The sequence below is a fragment of the Saccostrea cucullata genome, unplaced genomic scaffold (genome assembly GCF_032062105.1).
Source record: "Saccostrea cucullata isolate Sc308-1 unplaced genomic scaffold, CSIRO_AGI_Scuc_v1 ctg37, whole genome shotgun sequence".
Classification (NCBI taxonomy): domain Eukaryota; kingdom Metazoa; phylum Mollusca; class Bivalvia; order Ostreida; family Ostreidae; genus Saccostrea; species Saccostrea cuccullata.
Window position 1 is genome coordinate 330,785 of NW_026938868.1, and position 26,048 is coordinate 356,832.

General features: G+C 33.7%; 1 protein-coding gene across 1 annotated transcript; it reads right to left on the reverse strand.

The window, feature by feature from the left end:
• Nucleotides 1-82: 82 nt before the first annotated feature.
• LOC134251581 (uncharacterized) lies at nt 83-24,158 on the reverse strand. The gene is given in 28 exon segments (XM_062733982.1): nt 83-105; nt 108-149; nt 879-1,055; nt 1,173-1,310; nt 2,234-2,337; nt 2,430-2,604; nt 7,500-7,508; nt 7,712-7,832; nt 8,090-8,202; nt 8,358-8,534; nt 9,118-9,255; nt 9,343-9,446; nt 9,629-9,809; nt 10,440-10,448; nt 10,724-10,844; nt 11,150-11,262; nt 12,279-12,458; nt 15,362-15,499; nt 15,642-15,745; nt 15,952-16,135; nt 16,226-16,234; nt 16,337-16,457; nt 16,610-16,725; nt 16,842-17,018; nt 17,165-17,305; nt 18,685-18,788; nt 22,905-23,082; nt 24,155-24,158. Coding segments are annotated over 28 exon segments (3,201 nt in total).
• Nucleotides 24,159-26,048: the final 1,890 nt, after the last annotated feature.

Consider the following 26,048-nt stretch of genomic DNA (forward strand, 5'->3'; position numbering starts at 1 on the left):
AATTCTTTATAATCATAACAATTAGACATCACTTACGTAACAAGTAAACCTATGATAAAGGTTATTGTCCACTACTCCGGGGTTATATAGTGTTGTGTAGTAAACATCACCATTCTGGACTGTGTTCACACAATGCACGATTCCCTCTTCTACAAATACAATATTCAGGCTAGGTTCAATATTCTACAATATTTAAGATATGTACAATGCACATCAAACATAAAAAGTACATCAAACGCTGTGTCAAAAGTGGGGTATATACACAGGACTCAATGTTTGGTTATAATTGGATAACAATAGTCTCTAGCTTCAATTTCAGACCAGTGGAAAATAATTAGAGACAAGAAGTCTTTTACTGTACCCAAGATTTATGTAATGTTAAAATTTAGGCACTGTACTGCATTTTAACTTTCAAAAGAAGCAAGAGTGCCAATCCCGTGAATTGGGGCTTTTCAGTTCGATAAATTTTGGCTTTACACAATTGGTAACAAATTCTATGTGGTTAGGTAACACATATTGGTTTCAACCACAATTTAAAAAAAATAAATCTAAGTCAGCTGTAATGGAATTTAATAAAACATTTCATTCTGAAAGAATCATCTCCATTCAATAGGTAATATCAGTTAACTATGCAAAAGACTGATGAACGTAGACCAAACAACATGCTATTGATGCTATAAACGATATCTGTATTCTTGTGTAGTGACAGTTGATACAGATACGGATAAATAGTCAGTGCAGACTTTTTTCTGATTTTTTTTTAATTCGAAAATGAAATGGGTGTTCTGTCAAATTAAGGATCTTGAAATGGATATAAAACCTTTAGAATTTATTCTTTTGAAAAACCTGTTTCTCTACTGCTAAACATTGGTGCTTACGGGAAAATGCTTGGGTTTTTGGACACTTGGTGTAATCAAACTGAATCGTTGTCCAGCTTGGACAAACATTCATCTCGGAGTCGGTAGTACAGGCGTCAGTTGACCCATCGTTATGAACGTAGCGAAATGTTCCGAGGAGTGGTATAGGGCACCATTGCTTCGTCAGAGATTCTGAACCTGAAATCAATACAAACTTGCTGAAATATCTGCTTTAAAATCAATGCCGATATATATCTGGATATCAATTCAACACGCACGTTAGATTTTCATAAAGTCAATCATTGAAAAGATTACCTTTCTTTAGAAGAACGTGATATTCCTCGGGTCCTGGTCCCGATGAAGGGTCACAGTAAGAAGCGGCATTCCAGGAGGTTACTGACGGGTCATAAAACTCTACCTTAACGCGGGCGTTTTGTGCGTTTGGTTCAACATCTTATTTCAAAATAAAGAAGTAAAATTATCACCAATTAGAAAACAAGATTCTTCCAGTTTTACTTTTTTTGACGACTGAAAACTTTCTGTCTTAAGTTTTGTCCCATACAATATACTTACCATGAGTTCAGATTTTTAAAATATATTTTAATACAACCGTAAAAATAAACAACAAGGTGTCGATGATGAGAGAGATGCTTATTTATTTATGCTATTATTAATGAAATAGAATAGGAACATATAAATAGAAATTTTATCTTTAAATTACATGTTATATAAAATCAAATCTTTATAACTTTCTTTTGTCAAAGAGGATTCTTACTCCTTCATATCACCCGATTCCAGTTCTGATGTTCTAGAAGTCCACATTTGCTCTGCTCGTAATTTGTATCGTTTAAATACACTTTTGACTGTTAGTTAGTGCGATATATTTCAATAAAGTAATCAGTATTGTTGTTTTTTTTCAAATTATACTAGAAAAGTGGTTTGAACACAAATATACAAAGAATTACTCCTTAATGGCGCATTTCTCTAATATATCAAAAACCTCCGTTTGGTGAGATATTATTTCCGTTCATCATACTCAAAAAAGTTTTCGCAGCTGCACACAATTTGTTTGAAATAATTTTTGGATTGTATCTAAAGCAGAAAAGGTGTAGTCTTTCTCAGCTATCAAACAGACTGTCTCCTTTGGTCTCATAATCAATGATGATTGAAAAAGAATAATCGGAAGATATGCAAAATACTATGCGGACATTAAAAGGTAATTTGCAATGGGGGTAATGAAATCAACAGTTAATAATAGTAGCTTCAAAATCAAAAATGCAAGTAAAATCAATGGAAAATGTTCTCAAAATACGAATATCTTTTTCATTCGACTTGATTTAAGTTAATTTTGTGAGCATGAGTGAAAAAAAACGTACCTGCACGTGCGTAGTAATAATACGAATTGTCCGTAATCTTTTTCCATTTAATGCACCGGAACATATTTTGCTGAGTACCAAATAAATCGACCCTTTGGTCGCCCCTACAAAAAAGATATTATTTCTTTGACATAATTAACACTCTGGGTTAACTATTTCTTTTACTCTCTTAAAACATGTTTTGAACTGTACTCACAGGAAGAGCAGGTAATTGTTGGATGTGTCCTCTGATACACAGGTCCAGGAGTTTATAGTCGAAGAATATGACGTCATACCCCATCCTGTTAGTGAGGTACTAGAAAACGTCAGCTGTCCATAGAAACCATCGTACCAGTCACCAACCCATTGTGTTGGTAGAGTACAGGACCCATCTATTGGGATAAAATGTCTATGAAATATATCTTGCACATCATAAAATTTATTGTTTTAATCTATTTTATAATTCTAAAACATTAAATATCTAAATTGATGCTTGAGTGGCGATGCTTTTTATTTAATTGTTATTCAAAAAATTGAAAGTGAAAATCATTGTCTAGATGTTTTATCTGCATGTAATGAAAACAATGAGAACATTGATGCATTTTTTTTAACTTATAAAAGATTTATACATGTCATATTCTGAATGCAAAATAAATAAATAAAATTAATATATAAATTGTATATTTTCAATATTATAAAAAAATATTATTTTAATTTTGTATATAACAATATTAAAATATCAATGATTTTCTAAGCTACTGTAGAGGAAGCGTAAGTTATCAATGTTTTACAAAGTTCCAAAACTTCTTATGGATTAAATATAAAGAAAATATCTTCAATGAAATAATCCTAATGATGATAATATGTAAGGCTAAAAAACTTCAAGCTTTTTGTATGAGGTAGGCCAAAGCGCAGACAATATCATTATATTTTGTTAAATGTGCATCGTCATGACTCTGTCAAAGGATCGCGAGTAATCTAAAATAATCTGCGATTACCTCACCCATCATAACAATAAAACCCATGGTATTTAACTTTTGTTGTGTTGTGTCTGAAAGTATTGTGGTCTGGTCAAGTATGCAACACTAGTGGTTTTTGAAAATGAAGACAAAAGAAACAGATCGATATACTAAATACATTTTGTCATTCATGGCCACTTTATGTATTCCAAGAATGAAAGGGCCAGGACATTTAGAGCTATACAGATGTTTAAAAATAATCCAATAAAACTCCATCCATAACGAAATCACGATATCACGAAAGAAAATAAAGAAAAAGATCATTGCAAGTTTAGCAGACTCATGTAGACACTTAACAGATGCGTATATTGGTAGTTGATACAAAATATTATAAAATGGCTTCTAATTTTGTGTAGAAAGATAAATTTAATTATGCTTGTTTTGTTTGAGCAAATTAAGACGCCATCCCTTGCCGGTAAGGAGCTGGAAATTTAGACCTGTACAAAGCACTTAGGTCCTTTGAGCAAAAGGAATCTTTTTTGTGTTAGCACCTACTGCAACAACCTCGGTTTATACGATCGCATACGAAAGACCAGTCTCCACGTCCAACAGTGGATTCGAACCTGCGACGTAAGGATTGACTCCTTACTTCGCTTCCCTAGAACTAACGACGCCATGCGGAAGACTCAATTAGTGATGAAGTGTTGTCGCTAATATACCTTACCTAATTAGACATTATAAATTCACATTCCTTTTCTTATGATAGAGAGCTATATTTTTATTTTTGATTTTATGTAAGACTATCGCTACTAATAAGATAAATCTTCCTCCTGTCAGAAAAAAGAATGAAAGAACTATGAACAAAACAAAGGAAAAAGCTTCCAAAATGTTCACATTTACAACCATGATGTAAGGATTCATCTTTTTTATCTGGTTCATAATAATTGTACCATCCATATCAATTTTATTTAATAAAAAGTTTTAACGAGAATTAAAATTTAAAATCAATAAAAAGAGGGAATCCATAAAAACATATCATAATAATATAAAATCTTCAACAAGATTAAAAAATCGTTAATTAATTTACCTGAATTTGAAATTATACTCCAAAAGGAAACGAGATACACCAAAGTGAACATGTGTAATATGATCTGTCTCTGTGACTTACATCATTGCCTTCACATAACATTTAATGTTTTCTTTCTACAGGCTAGCGCATAGAGTTAATCTAGGTCTTACAAGGATTATGAATTAAATAGCAATATGGATTTAAAAAGTAGTCTCACAATCCTATGTGTTTACTCTGCCTCTTGGCACTCGAGAGCGAAGATACGTAATTCAATTTTATTCAACCAATGTGCGAGCCTTATCATTGATAGTATTGGAATTGATTGGTTATTTCCTGTAGAAATACGACGATCAGATGTATTTAATACAGTGAACTAACCAAACAAAGCTTAGCTGCATGTCCGACAATTTAGCCAGAAATGGTAGCTCTATATATAGGGTGTTAATAGGACTCTATCAGAATTACGATACGTATACAAAAGTCAATTAATTTTAAAGCGATTTAGGTAACTAACAGCATTGCACTTATTAACTATACCTGAGAGAGGAACATCAATAATGATGCTGAGTAAAATCCGACGAATACGAATGTTTTTAATAATAGGATTAAGTATAGAGTAATAAGGACATCTTTTTTGGTTAAGACATCTATTGACATAAGCATTTTTTATGGATTATTTCGCACAAGTAGAATACATTTAAGTTTATGACGGTAAAAGCATAATTAACTGAATTCCGGTCTTCAAAATCACCTTTTCTGCAAGACATCGAGTTGTTGGACATTAAATATTTCATAAAGTATGACATGCATAAATGCTCAAGGATTTAAGAAATAAACAAAAGACAAAATGTAAAGAACAGTGATCATACTGAAAAGTCTATTTTAACAATACAAATTTGAAGCTGGGCCAACACAGACATCTGAAAACAGAGGTAATGCATACAAAATTAAATACCTCTTTTATGCTTTTATAGAAAAAAAGTAAGTTAAGGATTGTTACTTTTTTATTATTAAACGGACTTTTACTAACATTTGCTACCATTGTTGTTCGAGCAAAATGAGGCACGATGAATTCTTTATTTAAACCATTCACTGAAGGACATATTACGGAGTAAATTTTGAATTCGGATGGACAAGGTAATTTCACCTAAAAGGTGCAGTAATTTAGTATAGTATGAAGGAGAGATTTTGAAAATCAATAAGTAAATTTATGTCAGCACTAAAACAGAAGGATTTTTCAGAATGCAAATATTAAAGTAAGAGGAAACTGGAGTAAAATCTACTATATACAATTTTCTGCGACAAGTAGACAATTATGAAAATTTAAAAATACTACCACTCCTGTTAAAAGACTGATAACTAAATTGATGAGTTATAAATCCCTTTGAAATGAATTATTGATGATGGTTTTATTCTTATCTGAAAAAATCTATACGCTAAACTAAAGAACCATGAGCTAGCTCAAAAAGTCCATTTACTTAATGCAAATAGAGAATACAGCCAACACGGTCCTTTCAAAATACCAGAAACGAGATCAGATACCATGGAGAAGTAAGCATTCCCTGTCGACGTAACCTCTACCCTGTACCCCCTGTCACGAGAAAAACTCGAAGATAATACAGTGTGAAAACGATTGCCTAATGGTTTGGAAGTCGCTAGATAACATTCGAATTTTCGAAAGACTGCATCTGTAGAGAGGGAAAATGTATAGATCATGCTAAATCTTGAATTAAAACGAGATCATTGATATCTATATATCATTAACTTACCTTGCGTCAGGTAGGAGACATGTAGAAGATAATTATATATTCCTACATGAATAAGGAAAACTGTTTGGAATCAGATTGATTCTGACATTATGTTTCTCATAAAATTTGGTTGAAGTTGTTTAGAATCAAATTGAATATGACGTTACGTTTATCATAAAATGTAGTCAATGTCTTTTTCTATGAGTAAAATATTCAAATATAAGACTAATTAGTGATTCTCTTTTGATTCGAGTTTTGTCTTCTGTTTGTTAAACAGCTCTTCAATTTAAGAGTCTTTCACAGAGCATTTCGAGACGCCAACACTTGCCAGTGGAGAGCTTCAAATTTAAAACCGTATTCGGCATTTTCAGTCTTTGGTGAGGGATATTTTTATGTCCGTATCTACTGTCGTCCCATTAAAATTATATGTTAATATAACCTTCACGTCGAGCAGTGAGATTTTAACTAGCGACATAGGGATCGACTCTTTATACTATACAAATGTTGCATCCATGGTCCTTTCGCCGCGCACACGATTTGAATTTCGAGTTCATAACATTTTAATCTATTTGAAAAAAAAATCACTTCATAATAATATTTAAAGTGTACTGTTGCCAAATCGACGAGGTCTTTTATACGTTAAAAGGTGTCTTTTTATTGTAATTTTAAAAAAAAACATCAGTAATAGCGACTTTTGATAAACTTAAAAGCTCACCATTTTTAAAAAAAATCTATTAGACTGGAATGCTATCTAGTCCCATATGTATTTACTTGTTAAACAATTGATTACATAATCATGTTTATTATTGTCTGACACATTAAGGAGAGTAAGGAAATGAATAAAATGCACGGAACGATTGGTAAAACTTTATATTAATGCAATGCTCATCGTCGTTGCCTTTGAAATATTGCTTTGATATATCTTAATCAAAGACAGAAAATTGATCAGAAAAAACAAATTACATATCACTGTGCGTTCAATTTAGCTATGACAAGAAGCAAACGGCGATCGGTTGATATGTAATGCTTACTCCTCCATGGCACCTGACCCCCTCCCTCGGATGTTTATGGAGGTCCGTGTTTGCTCTATTTCAGATTTGTATTGTTTTAATGGCCTTTGAGCTCGATTATTGTTCGTTATCTCATATTTCATAACAGTATTTTAAAATTTATCAATATACATTGCCTTATTTATAGGATCATCAAAGAAAAGCATTGATTGACAATATTTGCAATTTCAGCAAACAGCACTTTCCTATTCATCAATATTGTAGAAATAGAGAACCCCTCCACAAAGTAAATATGGATTAAGAACTCTCAATAATTAATATATCTTTCTCAAACCATATTTCTATTAAAATATATCTCTCTATATCAACATGAAAAAAGAGAGTAAATATTGAAAAGTTTACAGAGAGCATGGGACCATATCTTTTCAAATCATTCTTACAACAGCATCCAAAAGTTCGTCAAAAAAGTCTGTGTTTTCTTTTTGAACATCCTATACTTACAACATGTGTCTGGAAGATAAAAGAAATAAATATTGTAAATTTCTTTAAAAAAATGATGTTATTTTTTGGCTTATGTGCTTTCAATATTATTACTTTATTTTCCTTGTTAATCAGTCGATATAAATACTTTCTTTTATTGAAATAAGTATAATATTGTTGAATCCCATAAAAGTTGAAATGTTGCCAACTTCAGAATGAATCAGGTGTAATACCTTTCACTGTGAGCCTGAGGACCCCACTTCCATCTGTTTGTTTGAAGTTACTTGTTTGGTTGGCTTCACAAATTCCTGCACTGTCACTCACTGTTACTACTCCACTCGCCTCAGTTATAGCCTATCAATCAATTAATATGATTGATTACGGATGGTATCTTTTTTTGTTTTATTTTGTTTTTTATTATTTCCGCATTTCAAATTTCAAATAACAGTAGATATATACAACTGTATACCTATAAACATTCACTCACTGATTTCTTCACTTCATTTCAAGGATTGAATCTTGTCCACATTTTTAAAAGTTTCGATACAAAATACATACAAGTAGATAAATTACAATTTGTTATAATGTAATTAGTAAAAATCAGCACATACAAGGCAGGTAAATCGCCGGAAGTTGACCCCGTCTACAAGCCCCGGATTGAATACAGATGTAAAATATGTGTCACCCTGTACTACAGTATGAACACAATTAACAACTCCTTCTTCTGCAATGAAAAAAATTGTTCTGAATAATTTCATAAAATAGCATATTTCAAGTTTAAGAAACATATCTGTTAATATCGTTATGTTTTTTTTCAAATTTCATAAACAAATTTGTATATCTTTCTTAATTTTTCCTATAAAAGTCTGAACTACATACTTGAGAACGCCTGCACTGTGGGACAAAGAGAGTAGTTAAACTGTAAAGTGACCCAGTCTGGACAAGCAGATAGAGAGGAGGATAGTCCACACGTGGTTGAAAGGCCATTGTCATGTGTGTAGTTAAACTCTCCTCTCAATGGAATGGGGCACCATTGCTTTACTTCTGTATCATGCCCTTAAATGTAGATGGTAAAGATTACAAAAAAGTGTTAAATTCATTAATCCGTTAATAAATAAAAATCATGGACAGGGTGAAAACTCATATGAGATGGGACCATGTTCAAAATGGAACAATTGGTATGCGACACACCAGAAAAAAAGCAATAAAGAGAGTATTTGCATATAAATCTTTTTGCAATGGTTGCTAAAACGACCATAGACTTTGCAGACTGTTGAACTAAAATGAGACAGTTGGAATGTCTGTTATTTACACTTGTTTTTCATTAGCTTGCCTCGGTTTGGAAATACTCAGCACACTTGAACATTGAACCAGTTGGAAAACCGTATGCAGTTGATTGTTGATTATTATCTTCATAAAAAGGAAATATTCACAAAGGAAAAGCTGAAGCTATCCAGTTTGACAGAATTTATTTTATTTAAGATGGTCAGTAACTTCTCAATAAAGCCCGTGATTATATATTGCGAGATATGAAATATTGCTGAAAATATATATAGCTTAATTTATTATTGTATGATAGGAAGATTTATTTTAAAAATATTTTGCGTTATCTTTGTTTGCCAGATGAAATGTTTGGTACCTTGTTTGACCAGAATGTAGTATTCTTCGTCCCCTGGTGGAGACACTGGTGAGCATAATGAACTCACATCCCAATTCGTGACGTCAGGTGAATATTCAGTCAGGTATACCCTCTCAAAACCAGCATCCTCCATTTTATCTACATAGAAAGTAAACATCTAAACAATTATACTTAAGAAAGCGATCCAGACAAAAGGCTAATTAATTTGGTACACTGTGTACTTACCATTCATAACATAATACGAATACGAGTAGTTTGTTAATTTCTCTGTCCTTATACAGCGGAAGACATTGTACAACTTGTCTTTGGAATGCAGAAGATCATTTGCTCTGAAACATTGCATTCATAATATTGATAAGTAAAACCAAAATATCATTAATCACTAACATGTTATATACCAAGTGTAATAATTTGTTCAATTTTATTTTTATGTTCAAAGTAGTTTTTTCCCTGATTTTCCATGTCTATCAGTTCTGTAATTCAAATTATATGTTCTCCTTTCTATACTTACCTAAATAGCATTATTCCTTGTGAAGCGTTCTGTGATTGACAAGTCCATGACGTCAGTTCCGTGCCGTTGATATTGATCCTCCACCCCGACACAGCCTTGACAGCATAACTCAAAGTTACATCTCCCATTCCACTGTCGTACCAGGAACCGTCCCACATCACGGGGAATATACAGGATCCGTCTTACAAACAGAGAAAGAAGACCAATCCAGCGAAAAAAGTAGGTTATTATCGTCAACTTTGATTTGTTTAATATATACATGAATAAAATAACTATATTTTTACGAAAAATCTAGACAAAGTTATCAGTTTATTTGACAGACATGGATGATTAAAAAAAAAAGACAAAATAAATTTACACCAAGCAATTAAAATGTTTTTTTCTGAATGTTTTTTTTTTTTAAATTTTGAAGTGAAAATAACAATTAAGAAAAATAATTGACATCTATCTAAGTTGTGATCTATATATAGATAAGTGTTTTATACATTCTTTCCTGTGAATTTGTGAATAATGGATAAATTTTTGCAATAGCTTACCTACAATGTTTGATGCACACCATGCATACCTTCTCCAATTCTTCAATTAAATAACTCACTCTTCTCAGAAAGAAACACGAATGGTAAAGCAAAACGTACTCACACAACAGTATATTCAAAATTTTAAAAGTGACAGTGAAAGGGGTGAATAAAAATAGCTGCAACAAGTGTATAAATTCACAACAAAATCAGGCCAGTGAATAAATAAGCGACGATCTGCAGTGATGAAAGATTCAGTGAACGAAACAAAACAAAAACGTGTGTATTTTTCTTACAACATCGTTCTGCAATCAAAATAGAATGTAATATAATATCACAGAGAGAAACAAATAAAAAATATTTCATATATTCTATGGTATATGATAGTCATTACAGTTTTGTTAATCAAAAATACACCTTAAGAGTAAAAAATGATAAATGATAGGGAAATACCTTATCATTTAACCATTAGCTGACAATGATAAAGAATTTAAAATATGAAAATTTCCTTGTGAAATTCTCATAAAATTGCTCAGTTGAAAGCAGTTGAAGTGGGTAAAATTGGGAACACTAAACAGACCTGTGGATTCCAGCTGTAGAGTTCCACTACCATCTGTTGCCTTTACTGTAGGACTCTGTCCCGCCTCACAGCTCCCCACACTGTCACTCATATACACAGTGTCACCACTCTCCGTCAGCACCTAGACCAAACATTCAAAAGTATAAATGTTTTCTCTACTTGATTTTATGGAAGATTTTAAAAAACTACATTAATACGTAGCATTTTATTTTATTTTTTTGCTTGCATGCTTACTGTGAAAAAGCCGAAGAATACAAGGGGCGATTTATTTCCTCAAAACTATAACCAACTCCGTTAATACTATAGGGCATAAACAATGAACCACGATATTTCAGAGGTGGAATTAAATAGCTTCAACGACAAGAAAATTCTCTTTCGATTAGAATTAAAAAGTTTAAAAAAATTACCATATGAATTCATACTCACATAACAGGTAAATCTGTGGGTTTGTGTATTGTCCACTATACCAGGGTTCAAGACAGACAGGAAAATTGTTGATCCTTTTAAGACATACTTTAAACAGTACAAGATTCCCTCATCTAAGTAAAAAAAAACCTTAAAAGTTATAAATTAATTTTAAATCTTATAATTTTTTTTATAGGTTTTTCAGTTTTTAGTTTCTTGCTAAAACAAGACACAAAGGTAAAACCAAAATAAATAGAAAGCGGACAAGATCTACAGACAAAAGTAATATTAAAAGGACAAAAATCAAGAAAGTGATGACTTTAACTTTTCTATGCAGCAATATACCTTCATCACCTGCATACGGAGTATATCTCAGTTGATTCGATATGCAAGAGCATGCTCTATGTATGAACAATTTCTAAAACGAGGTAACTTATTGACAAGCAAGTTGATGAAACAAGAATGTCACCAGTCTCGTTTCAAGTCATCATTTCGTAAGTTCTATGGTCGATACAATGACCTTGTCAGCAAATACAATTTATCATTAATTGAGTCAAATGCTGACTGACGTTTTTCATACTAATTGTTAGTCCTTTATTTATTCACTGATTTGACGAAAGATTTTCCGTTATTTCCCGATCATGACAAAAAGCACATGACGGGTGTGACCGGTCAGCAGGGATGTTCACTCCTCCATGGCACCTGATTCCACCTCTGATGTTTCGGAGGTCCGTGTTTGCTCTGCTCCTATTTTGTATTGTTTTATGGACTTTGATATTGAATACCGTGCGTTATCTCCATATCCCTCTTCCATTTCAATTTCGATGAGATTAACAAAATATTGAGTCTGCTCAAATTGTTAAATTTTCGGCAAATAAACTATATAACGCCGTACATGGTTTATCAAATTTACAATTAAGTATACTTGAATGATAAGAAAATATTTTTTGAATTTATTGTATTCTTTTTATACTTTTTATTTCTAGAAGCCAATTCTTTTTCAACCTTTTATTATTAATGACAGATATATACCCCGCATATTTCATTCTAATATTTAGGCTTTAAAAATTCGTGTGTAGGGTTTTTTGAACTCAAAAAATGTAAATTATAAAAAATATTAAAAGTATGTTTTATATTGAGTTAGTTTTACCTGAGAATCCTTGAACTGTACTGCACATGGTATAGTTAAACGTCAAAGTAGACCAGGAGGGACATACGCTTAGGTCGGAATTTGAGGGACCACACGTCGTGGTGCTGCCGTCGTTATGTGTGTATGTAAAATTACCCAGTAGAGGGATAGGGCACCACTTCTTGGCATCAACTTCAAAACCTAATAATGTATGTATATAACAATCGAGACTTTAAAATTAGAATTAATATTAATAGTTATTATCATGAAAAACAAGAATAAAATGCAACCCTTCATCATCATGATAGCTACATACAGTAGGAGTACATTGTAGACCGGAAATCTATAAGTTATGTGTATATTTACCATCCGAGACGAAATAAATGTATAAAAATTACAAAATGTCTAAAATTATGTTATGATTTGCAACTTTCAATGTTCTGTTGATGTGGTATAGCTTCAAAATTGTTATTTCATAACTATTATAAATAAAATGCTTCAGCACTCCTAAACGATATATTATACGGGTTATATGAGTTCTGCAATCATAGATTACTGGATTTAAAACATTCAGCGACATAGCAGATACATGTAGTTCTCTGAAGAATATATTGAAGAAAAAGAGACATAAATATCTAATGGCAAATTCATGATAAAGTTTAAAACTAATTTATACATTATTTTTTACTTTTAGTCGGGTCTACTAATGACTAATTGTAGATGGATATGGCTAGGCACAAGAATGAATGCCTAAAATTTTCTAGCATTCAAATACAGTCAATTCTCGAATTATCGCCATTCGATTCATCGCCATTTTCGCAATACCGCCATGATTTCCCAAGAACGTTTTTCCTGCTATATAAAATTCTCTTTATAACGCCAAATTCGCATACCGCCATCCGCCACCCTGTTTTCACAACAAACGTCCATTTTTAAGTGTCAATTATCTCGTTAATACCGCCACAGGTGTATGTGGTCTATGAAGCGCGTCTAATTGGTTGACGCTATCCCTGTTGTAAAGCATGCAAAGCCAATCAAGGTACATGCAATTAAGTAAACAATGATTTTAAGATGAACTGTTAGAATAATTTTGTTTTCTTTTTAATAAAATCACCACGAAATCGCCACGAAATCGGTCGTTGTAAAGTACGCCGATAACGATATTATTTTGATGATTTCTGCTTTTAAAAACAATGCAAGGTTTGTTTAAAAAATAGTTATAAGTCAGAAATTGTTAACGTTTCATTAACAATGATTTCATAAACAATGAATTTATTCAAGAACTTATTTTACGTACTTTAGGCAATATATCATGACGATCGACCCAGTATTTTTTTTTTCAATATCAGACTTGCAGATTTACATACATACACATATACTTGTCTTAATTTCATAACTGAATACTTTGTTTTAGCGAAATTGTACATTAAAAAATTACTTTAAGTACTTTCAAATTTAGAAATATGTTTATATGTACATGTACATGTGATAATAAGAATAGAAACGCTAAATGGTATTTCTAAGAACGATAACTCTACGTCTTTTCTCCTAAAAGATGGAAAATTCAATTCATCGCCAAATTCGTTATACCGCCATGATTTCTAAATTACAAAAGGTGGCGGTTTATCGAGAATTAACTGTATATAAAAAGGATATGATGAATACAACAGGAATTGTTTGTTGGAAATTCACAGTATCAAGTTGCATTTTGTTTAACACCTCAAGCAAATCTTTTTGTAAACCCCTTTGTTTTTCCGACAAACTTTTAACCTTTAAGGGGTGAAAATGGTTTCCAATACTCGTGGCGTGTGTCATAGTCACATATATACCGTTCAGTATTTTCTTAAAAAGAACAGATAAACATCTACCGAATGACACATAATGAATAAGAATGTCGTCTGATTTTAATCCTTAAGTTGTGGTTTTCTTCCTGAATAATCATAGAAAGTTTGAGCATATAACGGTATGTAAGTGATAATCTAAGTTCCATTTCTGAAAGAGTATCATTATTGGTATATTGAGACAACTACGGATTATGTTCTTAGTATTATTCCAGTAATATCAAATTGGATAAAAAATAAATAAATGGCAAGATAGCCAGCAAAATATATTTTAATATAAGAACCATATTATGAAACAAATATTATGAGCTCTTTCTTTTTTTTATTCATATAAAGCAGAATTTGTGCAAAATCTAATTATGCGTGAAAAGAAGAAAACACTTGCTGTGGCCTTCAACTGGACATTCAGATATATCGACGACGTATTTTCAAATAACAATGGTAATTTCCATTCTTATATGATACAATATATTCTAGTGAGCTTTAGATAAAAGATACATGTACCACACATCTGTTTCATATTTGGATATTTTCCTTGAAAAGATGTTAATGGTAATTAACAACCAAGCTCTATGATTGATTGATTGATTGTATACTGTTTAACGTCCCTCTCCAGAATATTTCACTGATATGGAGACGTCATCATTGCCGGTGAAGGGCTGCAAATTTAGGCCTATGCCCAGCACTTACGGCCTTTGAGCAGAGAGGGATCTTTATCGTGCCACACCTGCTGTGACACGGGGCCTCGGTTTATACGGTCTCATCCGAAGGACCGCCCCATTTAGTCGCCTTTTACGACAAGCAAGGGGGTACTGAGGACCTATTCTAACCCGGATCCCCACGGGGCCCAAGCTCTATGAAAAACGTTAACACTTAAACATGACTTATGCAGCAATATATCTTCATCACCTGCGTGCAGAGTTTATACATCTCAGCTGATTCGATACGCAAGAGCATGCTCTATGTATGAACAATTTCTAAAACGAGGTAAATTATTGACAAACAAGTCGAGGAAACAAAAATTTCAGCTGTCTCGTTAAAAGTTATCATTTCGTAAGTTCTATGGTCGATATAATGATCTTGTCAACAAATACAATTTATCATTGAGTCCAATGCTGTAATTTCCGTTATTTCCCAATCATGACTACGAGCATACGGCGGGTGTATCATTACAACACATTTATTCACGAAACGATGAAAATGCAAATTTTTTATTTGAAAATCACCTTTCACTTTTCATTCGAAAGTGCACACTTATCTTACCCTTCCTGACAATCACTTGGAACTCTTCTACTGGAGGAGTGACCGATTCCTGACAATAATCTGTAGTCGTCCATGACGTCACGCTAACATTTTGGGCTTCCGTAATCACCCTGTTGTTGGCAGCATTTGAGTTGGTACCTGCGCATAGAGATATGTATTGTACAAAAAGTTATTCTTCCTGCTTTGATTTGTTAATGAATCTTTTTGATTTGCTCCCATGAAATTGAAGACATATTATTTGTAAATTACTTGTACATATTGTATATGAGTATCAACTAACCTGCCAATACATAATAACTGTAGGAATACGTTGTTAGTTTTTCCCATTTAACACACCTGAACACGTTTTGGCCGATTCCAGACGATAAGGGTATTTGATCTCCTCTTGAGAAACAAAAATAATGATGCTTTTAGAAATACATGCAATTTTAATTATAGTTGTGGAAGGTTCTAACTAACTTGTCAAAAATTTGACATGCATTATTAGAAAAATATTGAATGAAGTAAATTTCATCATGCGATTGACAATAATTTTAGCCATTTCTGCAAAATGTTGGTACAAACAATCAAGAAACATAGACACATCTTACTTGAACAGAAAATAATTTGATGAAGTGTTTTCAGCAAAACAAGTCCAGGAGAGTATGGTTGTTCCAAACACGGGTATTGACCACCCCTCCGACACCGCACTGTAATTTCTGTTTAGACTTATGTTGCCGTGACCGCTGTCATACCAATCCCTGTCCCACACAACCGGAAAAACACATCCTCCGTCTGTGTTTTAAAAAAGTTGTTAGTTTTGGAAATATGAGACTAAACAAAAACCAAAATCATATATGATATGATTTAAAAATTAATACTCACAACATCGACCTGAAAAAATAGAATGAAAAAAAGTTAGACAAACACATTTCCTTTTCATAATTTTTATTCTAAAAGTTTGTTGTTGAAATGTAATTCAAAAAAAAGTCTCACTGTATTCCGTAAGCACCAGTGTACCACTCCCTCTTGTGGCCTTAACCTTTGAACTCTGATCTTTTTCACAGCTTCCTTTGGCATCACTCATATACACAGTCTCGCCTGACTTTGTGATGGCCTAGTGTTTATAATTAGGGAAAATTACGTTGACATCCAATAAAAAAAAGAAATTTATTTGTGTCAATCATAATTTTTAATGGATCTTAAACGGAACATCAACAAAATAAATTAATACAGCAGTATTTTCTCAAAGATTTTATTTGTTCTTACTAGACATGAGAATTTGTCGTAGTTGGTGGTATCAGTCACAGTTTCAGGGTTGAACACAGTGGTGTAAAGTGTATTGTTATACTCTACTGTCGCCACACACTGAACTTTTCCGGACGCTACAATGGGAAGAGTGTCGTCTTAATAAAAAAAAGTTTGTTTGTAGAATAAAAGGAAGCCAATATCTTCATGTATTCCTTTATTTCTTTGAAATCTATAGTACCGAAGTAAATACCCGAAAACACTTGAATCGTTGCACATTGTGAATAATTGAAAGCTAAATTTGTCCAGTCTGGGCATGCGCTAACCGCTGATCCAGCACTACAAGAAACAACACTTCCGGTATCGTGCTTGTAAGAAAACGTTCCAAGAAGAGGAATTGGGCACCACTGCTTCACACTACTCTCGAACCCTGGGATTTTTATTAATCAAAAGAAGAAAATATATTACAGATATTGATCTTAATGTATACAGCATGAATTTAAAACCCTTTTCAACTGACATTACACTACTCTAATAGAAAAAAGTAATAATCAATGCTAATTTCTTTTTACATACCCTTTTTAACTAGGACATGGTATTCTTCATCGGAAGGACCATTTGGTGGCCGGCAGCGATCTGATAAATCTTCTGAGGGAGATGGAGTCGTAGCTAATAATATTGCTTCAAACCTCTTCAAACCACCTTGTGGCTCTTCAACTAGTATATTATGAAAGTGTTAAAAACTCATAAATCATGTACAAACAAATATTGTCCAAATGATAATTATACTATGAAAAAAAGTAGGGGATATTGGTTTTACAAGGACAATGTAATGTAGATCATGAGGCCAGGGAGGAAACAAATGGCTGAAAAACATTTAAGAAAAAAATGTCAATTTATTCAAAACCCTAAGTACAGTCAGAAAAGGACTTATTCTCCAGGACAACACCAACACAACACCAACACAGGACCATACAGCACATTTACAATATATCATCGTCGGTTGGCCAGACAAGCTCGGATTGGGCATGTCATACTCCCAACGAGACGTCCCATGTAATTTTGGGAAAGGTTATTGAGTTCCTGTTGCAAGTTCTTGGACATTGGCATAAGGTTATTGACGTTGGCGTAGCCACTGTCCAAGCATGTCCCAGACATACTCTGTTGGGGAAAGGTTCGGACTGAATGGGGCCATGGTAATGTGGTGATATTCTCCTGTTGGATATTATCTGTTACGATCCTGGCCCTATGGCATCTGGCATTGTCATCTTGAAACCACTGGCAACATTGGAGTCGGGTCCTAATGTGACGATTCCTCAAACAGGAAATGACACAAAGACATCGGACGTGTAAGCTAAATCTTTGCAGTCGGTTCCAGATAGCCAGGCGGTCTAGTTAATACTACCAAACAAGTTTCCCTTTAAAGTTGAGACCTTATCTGATTTGCTGTTACCAGATGTTTTCTCAAGGCAATAATGTGGATGAATCTGTCCAATGCTTAGGTTGTTGTCCTTGGTCGACCCGATCGAGGTCTATTCTGAACAGACCCTGTAGCACAATGCATGGACCATAATCTGCTGATAACAGACTTAGAAACATTCAATTTGTCCTTGCCACAGCAACTTACCTTGTGCCAACCTGTAGCATCGCAAGGGATGAAACCTCACATCTTGTGTAAGACGGCGCATGATCTCTGTTTAATTGACGACTTCAGCAACAGATAATCTGATGCTTTCTGTTCAGAATCTTTATTTAGAGTTACTTTAACCTTCCAATTTAGAGGCACAACACACTTGACCATCAATAGAATCCTGTGCACATTGTGAAAGCGTGATTGATGTATTCGAGTGATGAATTTCTTTGGAAATACTTCCTATTTTGTATTATTTTGTGGACTTTTCGTCTTGAATGTTGTTCGTTATCTCCATTTGTTTCATTCCTCATTAATTAAGGAAATATACAACATTGTTTCGTATCCCTTTTGTATATATGTGAACATTTTGATTACAAATTACAGTATCCGCTACTTTTTTAATACTCTTGAGATATTTGTATTTATATTCACAATGTAGACAGTTATTGAACGTTGATTTTACCTGCGAGAATATAGTAATAGTAAGAGTGATCTGTTATCTTGATGAATCGGATGCATCGGTATCCGACGACATTCGAACCGAACACATTCAGGTTTTGGTCACCCCTGAAATCAAATAATGAATATAAGATGATGATACATGTATATCAATCTTAACTAAACATTCAGGCAATCTATTTGTTCATAATTCATGTGAGTGAATATATATATATATATATATATATATATATATATATATATATATATATATATATATATATATATATATATATAAGCTCATAAGTACACTCAAACAATACAAATCAGTAACATAGGAAACACAAAATTGGATGGAATTAGGTGCCACAGGAGCATAATGGATAAAACAAACCCTTAGCTAGCCAAGTTTTGAGGAGAATAATGGATCAGAAATCCTTGACTTGCTTAGATGTTAACCATAGGAGAATAACGGATCAGAAACCCTTGGCTAGCTAAGATGTTAAACATAGGAGAATAACGGATCAGAAACCCATGGCTAGCTAAGATGTTAGGAGAATAATGGATCAGAAACCCTTGGCTGGCTAAGATGTTAACCATAGGAGAATAATGGATCAGAAACCCTTGACTAGCTAAGATGCTAACCATAGGAGAATAACGGATCAGAAACCCTTGGCTAGCTAAGATGTTAAACATAGGAGAATAATGGGTCAGAAACCCTTGGCTAGCTAAGATGTTAACCATAGGAGAATAACAGATCAGAAACCCTTGGCTAGCTAAGATGTTAACCATAGGAGAATAATGGATCAGAAACCCTTGGCTAGCTAAGATGTTAACCATGGGAGAATAATGGATCAGAAACCCTTGGCTAGCTAAGATATTAACCATGGGAGAATAATGGATCAGAAACCCTTGGCTGGCTAAGATGTTAACCATAGGAGAATAATGGATCAGAAACCCTTGGCTAGCTAAGATGTTAACCATAGGAGAATAACGGATCAGAAACCCTTGGCTAGTTAAGATGTTAAACATAGGAGAATAATGGGTCAGAAACCCTTGGCTAGCTAAGATGTTAACCATAGGAGAATAGCGGATCAGAAACCCTTGGCTAGCTAAGATGTTAACCATGGGAGAATAATGGATCAGAAACCCTTGGCTAGCTAAGATGTTAACCATAGGAGAATAATGGATCAGAAACCCTTGGCTAGCTAAGATATTAACCATAGTAGAATAATGGATCAGAAACCCTTGGCTAGCTTAGATGTTAACCATGGAAGAATAATGGATCAGAAACCCTTGGCTAGCTTAGATGTTAACCATAGTAGAATAATGGATCAGAAACCCTTGGCTAGCTAAGATATTAACCATGGGAGAATAATGGATCAGAAACCCCTGGCTAGCTAAGATGTCAAGAAAATAATGGATCAAAAACCCTTGGCTAGCTAAGATGTTAGGAGTATAATGGATCAGAAACCCTTGGCTAGCTTAGATGTTAACCATAGTAGAATAATGGATCAGAAACCCTTGGCTAGCTAAGATATTAACCATGGGAGAATAATGGATCAGAAACCCTTGGCTGGCTAAGATGTTAACCATAGGAGAATAATGGATCAGAAACCCTTGGCTAGCTTAGATGTTAACCATGGAAGAATAATGGATCAGAAACCCTTGGCTAGCTTAGATGTTAACCATAAGAGAATAATGGATCAAAAATTTTGGCAAGCTTAGATGTTGACCATAGGAAAATAATGGATCAGAAACCCTTGGCTAGATAAGATGTTAACCATAGGAGAATACTGAATCAGAAACCCTTGGCTAGATAAAATGTCAAGAGAATAATGGATCAGAAACCCTTGGCTAGCTAAGATGTTAACCATGGGAGAATAATGGATCAGAAACCCTTGGCTAGCTAAGATGTTAACCATAGGAGAATAATGGATCAGAAACCCTTGGCTAGCTAAGATATTAACCATAGTAGAATAATGGATCAGAAACCCTTGGCTAGCTTAGATGTTAACCATGGAAGAATAATGGATCAGAAACCCTTGGCTAGCTTAGATGTTAACCATAGTAGAATAATGGATCAGAAACCCTTGGCTAGCTAAGATATTAACCATGGGAGAATAATGGATCAGAAACCCTTGGCTGGCTAAGATGTTAACCATAGGAGAATAATGGATCAGAAACCCTTGGCTAGCTTAGATGTTAACCATGGAAGAATAATGGATCAGAAACCCTTGGCTAGCTTAGATGTTAACCATAGTAGAATAATGGATCAGAAACCCTTGGCTAGCTAAGATATTAACCATGGGAGAATAATGGATCAGAAACCCTTGGCTGGCTAAGATGTTAACCATAGGAGAATAATGGATCAGAAACCCTTGGCTAGCTTAGATGTTAACCATGGAAGAATAATGGATCAGAAACCCTTGGCTAGCTTAGATGTTAACCATAGTATGGATCAGAAACCCTTGGCTAGCTAAGTCTGCCACCGGTCACATCCCCTGTTTGCTCTCTTTTTATGATTCATAAAAAACAGAGAAATCCATAGACAACTCAGTATATACATAATGTCCTTACAATAAGTATGCAAAACGTCAGTCAGCATTTGACTTAATGATAGATTGTTTTTGCTGACAAGGTCATTGTATTGACCATAGAACTTGTAAAGTTATTCAAACAAGACTGCTGAATTTTTTTTATTTCATAAACTGGTTTGTTAATAGTTTGCTTCGATTTAGAATTTGTTCATACGTAAAACAAGTTCTTGTCTATCGAATCAATTGAGGAACATAAAACTCATTTGCAGGTAATATTGGTATACCGCTGCTCATTCAGGGAATTTGACGATTAAAAAGTGGATGTCATCATGTTTTCCATAAATCTTTGTCGTCAGTTACCATTAACGTCATGTTCTTGAAAATATCCAAATATGAAACAGATGTGTCAGATTCTGTAGTCTATTTTATTTCAAGTTAATGATGTATCGAGTCGACATATGAATGAAACTTGATTTTGTTAATTGTCTTGTGCAATATTAAATGATTCGTACGACCAGTTTAATGGAACCTTTTTCAATTCATTTTGAAAAGGACTAAATTTTTGCCTGATTTTTTTTTATCAACTGGGTATTAGTTAAATTATTGCTTCGAGAAGTTTCTCGCATATATAGATAATTACGGCGGATTTTCATTCAGCCGAATTAAATACAGAACAATAAGTGAAAGTTTCTTCCAAGACACTGCACCATATTGAGAAATACTTTTACAAAGCAATACATGTGCCAGAAAAGATCTCTCAGAAATGTTCAAAACGAGCACTATCGGATACTTAAGAAATTCAAGCAATTTGTTGATTATTTTCGGCATTCAATAGATCCAGTCATTCATCGTTTAACATACAACAAGAGTACTTTGGTTTCTTTGATAGGATCTGATAGTGCTCGTTTTTAAAACATGGATACTTACATAAATTAGGTTATCTTTTACTTAAAACATTTAAACTGTTCATGCCAAAACAAGCACTTAATTCTACAACGGTTTACAGTTTCTAATACCTAAACTTTTTTTGATATTTATCTGTTTGTTTTTTTATTATAATTGTAAAAAAAAGAATGAACAACAATACTAAAAATGATCAATTGTCAACTTCCCTTACTTATGCAGTAATATGCCTTCATCACCTGCATTCATACGGAGTTTATATATCTCAGTTGATTCGATACGCAAGAGCATGCTCTGCGTATGAACAATTTCTAAAAGAGGTAAATTATTGACAAGCAAGTTGATGAAACAATAATTTCAGCAATTTCGTTTAAACTCATTATTTCGTTAGTTCTATGGTCGATACAATGACCTTGTCAGCAAAAACAATTTATCATTGTTTCAAGTGCTGACTGATGTTTTTCATACTAATTGTTAGTCCATTATTTATACACTAAATTGACGACGGAATTTTCCGCTATATCCTGATCATGACAAGGAGCGTAAGACGTGTGTGACCGGTCGGCAGGGGATGCTCGCTCCTCAATGGCATCTGATCCCACCTCTAATGTTTTGGAGGTCTACCCTGCTCCTATTTTGTATTGTTTAACGGACTTTTGATATTGAATTTTGTTCGTTATCTCCATGTGTTTCATCAGTCACATTTTAAAAAAAATCGAACAGATTTATTTGTAAGCTCCAACTGAATGTACCGTCACAACCTATGAAGAAGCAAAAAATAATAAATAAATAAACAACTTACTTAAACAGAAGAAATGAACTAGAATTTTGATTGACACATGTCCAGGAACTGATGGATGACGTGTAAGCCTGGATCTGCCACCCCGTCAGCAGTTGACTGGAATGAGTAAAGGTAACCTCCCCAGAACTGCTGTCCCACCACTGCCCGTCCCAAAGGCTTGGCAAGGTACACGTACAATCTAAAGATAAAAAAAATCAAAACTTGACATTGAGTTTAACTGGAGAAAAAAATCATCGTATACTGAAAATAAAATAGATAGTGAAAGTCACTAGAAAGACAAGTAAATTTACTGTCCATACAATCAATACCTTAAAAGTAGTTTTAATAGGTATTGAGTAGATCTAATACTGTAAAAGCAGAAATATTCGTGGGGGATTAAATTTTGTTTATTTCGTTAACAATTATCAACGAAATAAAATTCCCACACGAAATTTCTTATGACTATGTATTGAATAGAGCTACTTTCAAAACAACGAAATTAAATGCCCTAAAACCTAATCAGATGACGAATCAAAGAACCAGAAGCTCTGTGAGTGCATTAAATCTGCTTTCCCTATTGTCTCTAAATTCATTATATATCTGCATATGCGTCATCTGCATATAGGGTTAAAGACTTCAATTTGATTAGATATGAAGAGCATACTCTATGTGAGAATACTTTCTAAAACAGGCGAACTATTGACAAACAAGTTAATGAAACAAAATTACCATTAGGTCGAATGCTGACTAATGTTTTTCATGCCAATTGTAATTTTTTACATACTGAATCGTCTAAAGTTTCTTTTTCCTTTTTCCCGAGTAGGACAAGAAGCACACAATGGAAAAAATATGCTTAGGAAATAAAGTCCTGTTCTTGTTTTCGTGAATGTTGCAGGATAACTTTCGGGGACTCAAATGTTGCTTGAAAGATAAAAGCCGATGCGTTAGCCGATCGAGGCTTTTATATTTCAAACAACGTTTCAAGACCGAGGATGTTATCCTGCATCATTCATGCAAACAAAGACTTAATTTCAATTCTACTAAAAAATCTAAAATACATCTAGTGGTTTCCAATATAGAGAAACGAATTAGGTCACCATGTCGCGTTAAGCTGTTCCATTTAACATCAATGGGTAAATCTTTTTGCTTACCTATGTATGGAATGCAGACGATTTTAGCTTTCGATGCATTCAAAATAACATTTTATCATGTTTATAAATTATAAAGAATGACTGCACTTAACCTATGAGAGTTGGAACCTTTTCGGCTACCCATTTTAAGCTTAACATTACAATATATCGCTAAATTAATCTATGATTGATGTGCAAGCATATGCTTTTGATATTTATTTCTAGAATTTTTTGTCATACATATTTCTATAATTACAGAAAATGTCATTGAAAAGAACGTGTAAAAGCCTTAAATTCCGGAAATTTGAACGGGACCACTTTCGAATCTAAGGTATCCGCAAATAGGCGGATTCATTTAAACCGCATGGTTGTGGAATGTAAACATTAGCACATATGATTTTTTCGTACTACGAATTTAAATGGAGAAGAGAGAGGTCTTGTTGATTTTGTGGTGCACAATTATTAAATGATTCTAATGTTAAGGGATGGGGTAGAGTCTCGCTCTACAAACCATAATACAGAGGCGACATAAGCCTATACTACTGACACTGTCAATACCAGAATTCTTTCAAAATACCCCTAATGTAAAGCATAAAGTTGAATAAGAGACATATTATCTTCAAACCCTGTTAATATTTGCGCAAAAATATCCCATAGTTTGAAGTTGGAAGTACGATAGACACTGTCACAACAGAAACTTAAACACAATGAAATGTTCAATGAAAGCGTTAGCGTATCGAATAGCAGAATGTCACGTGATTAAGGTGATTATAATATCAATCGTTGATGCACGGTAACCGGTTAATTTAGTAGCAATGTCGACCCTTTTTTGGGGACATTTTTTTTTAAATTAGATATGAGCCGCAACTTGGCCAACATTGTCCTTTGGATATGTATAAGTTTAAGTTCAATTACACATTCTGTTCAAATAAGAAAAATGGCCAAGTTGCGGCTCGATGTAAACAAAGTCGTTGAAAACTGGTATGCAACAATAGTAATGAGACAAAACTATTAGACCCCCGTCTCAAAAGTTAGTGTCGCTCGGCATTGTTTAATACTTTCATGTTATATAATATACCAAAACCTGCTCTTAAGATGTTGTTTAATACCTATAAAACATAAATTGAATGAATTTTAGAATTTTATTTTGCGCAAAACATCGAGATCCAACTCTCATAGCTTAAGTGCAGTCATTCTTTGTTCGTTTAATATATATTGATTAATTTTCATGAATAAACAGTACCAAAATCAGTTTTCTATTTAACTGCTATATGTTTAAATTGTGTAGTCAGTGGAACAGCCCAGCATAGCTAAAACAAGAGGCCCATGGGCCACATCGCTCACCTGAGCACTGTGGCTAGGAAAAAGTAGAAATTGGTTCATTATTGTAAAGTTTAAATCCCAGTGTAGTCCCATGACCAATCATGGCTTTGCTATTCTTGAGAAGATGATTTTTAAAGAATTTTCATATATATATGTCTATGTTAAATTTTGGTCGGCCATTGTGGCCCCGCCCTACCCCCGGGGTCATGATTTGAACAAACTTGAATCTACACTACCTGAGGATGCTTCCATATAAATATGATCAATCATGGCTTTGCTACTCTTGAGAAGAAGATTTTTAAAGAATTTTCCTATATATTTCTATGTAAAACTTTGAACTGCTGGTCGGCCATTGTGGCCCCGCCCTACCCCCCGGGGGTCATGATATAAACAAACTTGAATCTACACTACCTGAGGATGCTTCCATATAATATAAATAATCATGGCTTTGCATTTACCCCTATATATTTCTATGTAAAATTTTGGTCGGCCATTGTGGCCCCGCCCTACCCCCGGGGTCATGATTTGAACAAATTTGAATCTACACTACCTGAGAATGCTTCCATATAAATATGATCAATTATGGCTTTGCTATTCTTGAAAAGAAGATTTTTAAAGAATTTTCCTATATATTTCTATGTAAAACTTTGGCCCCGCCCTACCCCCGGGGGTCATGATTTGAACAAACTTGAATCTACACTACCTGAGGATG